This window comes from Solanum pennellii, chromosome 9 (genome assembly GCF_001406875.1).
Source record: "Solanum pennellii chromosome 9, SPENNV200".
Lineage (NCBI taxonomy): Eukaryota > Viridiplantae > Streptophyta > Magnoliopsida > Solanales > Solanaceae > Solanum > Solanum pennellii.
The window spans coordinates 4,482,904-4,488,168 of NC_028645.1; the positions used below are offsets into that span (position 1 = coordinate 4,482,904).

Sequence of the window (5,265 nt, forward strand, 5' to 3'; positions counted from 1 at the left end):
TTATGTATTTTTATAATGACCTCAAATATATATATATATATATATATATATATATATATATAATTATAACGATAAAATCATTAATAAACTTCTTTTTTTGATATTTAATAGACTTTCATATACAAAATTTATGCTAAAGTTATTGAATTCCGTAAATCCATTAGGTACACCCTAGACTTATCACTAGTATCAATGTAGTACATCTAATACATGTTAGAGAAAATATTAAAAGAATTGGGTTGGGTTATAATATGTACGACGAGTAAAAAAGGTATTGGTTGCTTCACAATCAAATTAACCCTAAGCGGAGTAGATCTAAATTAATCAGGTCAGCGAACTTTAATTGGTTAAAAAAATTTAGTACTCCCTTTATCTGATAAATTTATTGCGCTTTTCATTTACATCATCCTTAATGGAACGTTAATTAGGTGGAATATTTTATTATTTATCCTTTAATCATGTTTTTAAAATATAATCTCTTTTCATTATATATTTATTCTATTTATATGTCACATTGAAATGTTTGTAATTTTATAAAACAATCACTGTAAAATATAACACGAGAAAAAAATAATAATCTTAAATTTCTAAAGTAATAAATATTCTAAATAAAAACGATAAATATTTTGAGACGAAGAAAGTACAATACCAAGAGGTAAACAACAAATGATTGGACATGACTTTCTTTTATGAAAAAAATTAGTTTTAGTAAGTACAATTCTCTTCTTTATTGTTTTCCAAGTAGGAAGTCATTTAGGTTATTTTCTCTTTCTTTTTTTTTTTTTTGGATGAAACTTTGCTTTTATTCTCAATAGCCCAGTTGTCATAATCTAGTGAGTCTAGTCCAAATAATAAGTGTAAAAAGACAAAGCATATTATTATAGTCAACATATTTATCCATTTATGTCTATAGTCCTACTAGTGCATTAATATTTTAGTCAAAATTTCACCTCAAAACTGGGACCAGACTATAGAGCCTAATTAAAAAGAATTTGGGCTTATTTTTTCAATTCACATCTATGAGCGAGAACTCATTTATCTCTTGCCCGCTTCGATCGGACTCTGACAGCTTAGGAAAGAATGATGGGTCGCTAACAAATTTTTGTGGGTCATTGTAGTGCTTATCTGATACAATAGTTGTAATAGTTTTTACAAGAACTTTTAACCACTTCATATAAAGGGCATATTATTATCACTATTTAAAAAATGAGACTTTTTAATTCGTCGGAAAATTATATTGTATTATAGATAAAATGATAAAGAAAATGGTTAGATAATATATTTTGAATACCATTGAAATAACAATATGATGTAGTCCAGTAATTTTAGGGTTCTAGAAAAAAAAGGACGCACAAACTTAAAATGTTTGTGTGTTTAAATTTCGCTAGTAGTAGTTCTTTTTTTTTCTCTGTCTTTTTTTTTATTTTATTTTAGAAAAGCAGGTTCACTTCTTCCCCTGGACACCCTTTGTGAAATGTCTCCCCCTTCCTTCAAAGTGAGAGTTTTCGAAACAAATTCAAAACAATCAGACCTCAAAAACAAAATTAAATATCAAAATAGCGAATGAAAAAAAAAAACACTAAAGTTTGAGAACCATAGAATTAGCTTATTATTATTATTTGCATTAAAGTGAGGTAAAGGGTCCAAGGAAAAAGACATTGTATTAGTATTCTTTACTCTTCCTTTATATGTCATGGATCCTCACTGATTGTTAAAACACTTCCCTTTTCCTCTTTATTTATGTACTTCATAATGAGTATGCAATATATACATTGTAATTTTATAAGTGGAGTTTTAAAAAAGTAAAACATATTCAAGCATTTTTAAATAGAATAACAGATAATAATATTCGATTATCTATTAATCTTCTAGACTCTAGCCTAATCTTTGATATATCTACTTTCTATATAGGGATATATAATTTATAATATCATCTAATATAAAAGACTATAAGATTAATTCATAAAACAATAATACAATGATCATAGATAAGTTTGTGGCACATGAGCCAAATATAAGTACCTTTAGTCAGTAACTAGATATTTACAAAAGAATAGACTAGTTATGCATGGAATATTTATATTATATCAATGATAGAGTTGCAATACAATATAAAAATTCTCTAAATATATTAGCCTAAATAACAATATAGTAATTAACTAAATTATAAGGAAAAGAAATTGAAAATGATTTGAGTTGAACACATGAGTTTATGATTTATATACTAGTTCATTTTGAACCTATCACCAATTTGATGATTCTAAAATTATTTAATCTGTCTAAATTTTATTCTATCGATTATTTAACTTTATTAGAGCAGAACTCAATGCACGAACAACTAATTATCTTTTTTTTTTATGTGTAACTTATGTATAGTATTAAATCATATGTGATAACATAATCAGTTAACTTTTACTTGACAAGTAACAATGATAAATTAAATTGTATGCATTTTATGAATAGGAAGCAATTGATTGGTATATCCTTCAATATATCAATATATGCGCAATATCAATGCAATCCCATGAAAATACCCCTAACAAAAAAGATAAAGAGACAACGTAGCTTTATTGCATTGGAAATAGTGAGAAATAACACGGGAGTGTGGTAAACTAGATTTTTGCAGTCTCATTTGTCTGATAGACTAATTTATGCAGATTTGGTAGTAGGGGCGACTCAATAGAATGAATGCTCCTAGAACCAAAATTTAGAAAAGATATTTACGCTTATTTATTTAATTTTTACCAATTACATTTCTTTGTAATATTTTGTAAGAAGAATGAATAAACTTATATAAATTACTGTACGTTACATAACAACACAAGTATTTATATCTCTTTTATTGATCATCATTTTGAAATTTTCAATAAAATCAATCGTTCCATAAACTATTAAAATTACTCTAGAAGTTTTTAAAAATAAATATAAGACTTCACTTCATTAAATATTCCAATTAGACTATCATTCTTTTTTTACATATATGGTATTTCATATTACTTTAATTTACAATTATAGTGATGTTTACACAAGATAATACTTTTTAAAATTTGACTATTCGATAATCTAATCAAAAGCTTGAAATGTTTCTCAAAGAATTAAAGGCATCTTACCAAACCAACATCAAATATTTAATTAAAGTGAATTAGACAAATTAAGAAATAAAAAGTAACTGTAAATTTAACTGTCTGCGATTTTTTAATTATAATCACATCAATAATAAAATTTCAAAAACATATATATCATCAAGGGAAAAACTGTAAGCAAGCTGATACAAATTAGATTACAGTATTTCTTTCACCTCATCTTTTTCTTTGTGATTTCATGGGGTGCAAAAAATCAGAAATGGATTTCTGTGTTATTAATATTAAAATGTGTTTTTTTCTATCTTCTAAAACTTTTCTAATAAGAAGTGAAAGTGAATATCCAAACAGCAACTACACCACTTTATCATTTACAAAGCACCAACCAACAACTACAATGGAACAACCTCAGGTACGACCGGTGGTGATCCGTTATCTTCTACAGTCTTATTTTCGGGGTTAACTTTGGTTTCTTTGTTCTCTTCTTCGAATCCTTGCTTGAATATATCATAGTTTGTGGGCTCGTGGCTCTTGAATGGGCGTTCACCCAATACTCGAACCAAATCTTCTTGATGAAGAACCTCTTTCTCAAGTAGTAGCTCTGCAATCTGTGCTACATGTTCTTTATGCTTCTCTATAAGTTGCACAGTGCGGTCATATGCCTTGGACACCCATTCTCTTACTTCAGTATCGATAATTGCTGCTGTCTTGCTACTGTAAGGCTTTGACATCTCAAATCCATCGTCTCTTTGTGGAAAAGAAAGAAGACCAACCTTGTCACTGAAACCATAAACTGCTACTTGGGCATATGTCATTTTGGTGACTTTCTCCAAATCATTTTGGGCACCAGTCGAGATCTTCCCAATCAAAACCTAGTCAACAAATGAATGCACTTGAGGTATCTTATTCACAAAAAAAAAGGTAAGAAAAGCCAAGCTGCTATGATGGTAGAAAAGTGATGCTGCAGATTAGCATTTAAAAAACAAAAATCTTCATGTGCACTAGGGTACTAAAGGCATAATGCATAAACATGATCCTTAACTTGACATCAGTTGGCAACTATGACCTTTTTAACTTTGGGTGTGCCCCAAGTAGACACTTAAACTGGTATAAAATTGAGCAAAAGGACACAATCGTCCTACATGATACCTTACTTGACAAATTTGCATCTTACGTGTATTGTGCCATGTAGGACACTTGTGTCTACTTGTTCAATTTTATACAAATTTAAGTGTCTACTTGTGCACATTCAAAGTTGGAGGGCATACTTGCTAGCTAAAGCCAAGTTAAGGTCATGTTTATGCATTATGCTGGTACTAAATCTTCTCAGACACTAAGCTAATAAGTTTATCCTATAAAATCCACTCAAATCAGAGCCATCATATTCTGAGCTACTATAGTTGAGGTTAGAAAGCATATAATATTAAAAAACAAACTTATTATACATCATATGACATACAGACCCCTTTAAATTTAGACTCGCTGATCTGAAAAGTTAGGTCTGCAGTAAGAAGATACCTTCTTTAATACTACGCCTAAAGATGTCCTTATAAGAACAAACAGAAGATGTGTTGCACAACTTTAAGGCCAAAATATATTTAAGCAGAACTGTGGAACTCGCATAGTTTAGCTCACATAAGATATTCACATTCTACTCAAGTCATAAGATATTCACCTGCCAGTATAACCTTATTTTAGGGGGAAAGAGAGAAAAGGAAAAAGAATAACAGGTGTAGCTGTTGCCTAGATTATTAGAAAGTGTTGAGGAAGTCTTCGGGGGTCTTTCGCCATTATGTGCAGGATTTGAGTCCAAATTATCTCAACACTGTAATGCAATACCACCCCATAGTACTAAAATAACATAATTCAGGCTAAAGAAATGAGCAATCTCACAGGACACTGTTTGCCCTGTACCAAAAAGTTGGCTTTTGGAATCACTCCAAGAAAAATTATCACTCAAAAGAAGTTGCTTTCTAAAAATACAATTTAGCATTGGAGTCTATATTTTGGGGTCTACCCACTGCCCACGTGGTGAGATAGTTTCAAGTTAACAATTATTAATGTCTACAGGTGGTGGCGCACCCGGAATTTTATTATAAGCGGTTTCGAAATTTAAAGAAGTGAACAAATGAACCGATCGTGTGTGTGTGTGTGTGTATATCTATATCTATATCTATATATATAT

The 5,265-nt window shown here is 29.6% G+C and overlaps 1 protein-coding gene across 1 annotated transcript in view; it reads right to left on the bottom strand.

The window, feature by feature from the left end:
- Positions 1 to 3,210: 3,210 nt before the first annotated feature.
- LOC107031306 (ATP-dependent zinc metalloprotease FTSH 10, mitochondrial-like) overlaps positions 3,211 to 5,265 on the bottom strand; it is a 9,321-nt gene continuing 7,266 nt past the window's right edge. The window contains exon 8 of the mRNA XM_015232630.2: positions 3,211 to 3,952. Coding sequence (XP_015088116.1) covers positions 3,473 to 3,952 — 480 coding nt within the window. The 3' untranslated portion in view covers positions 3,211 to 3,472. The remainder of the gene's footprint in view (positions 3,953 to 5,265) is intronic.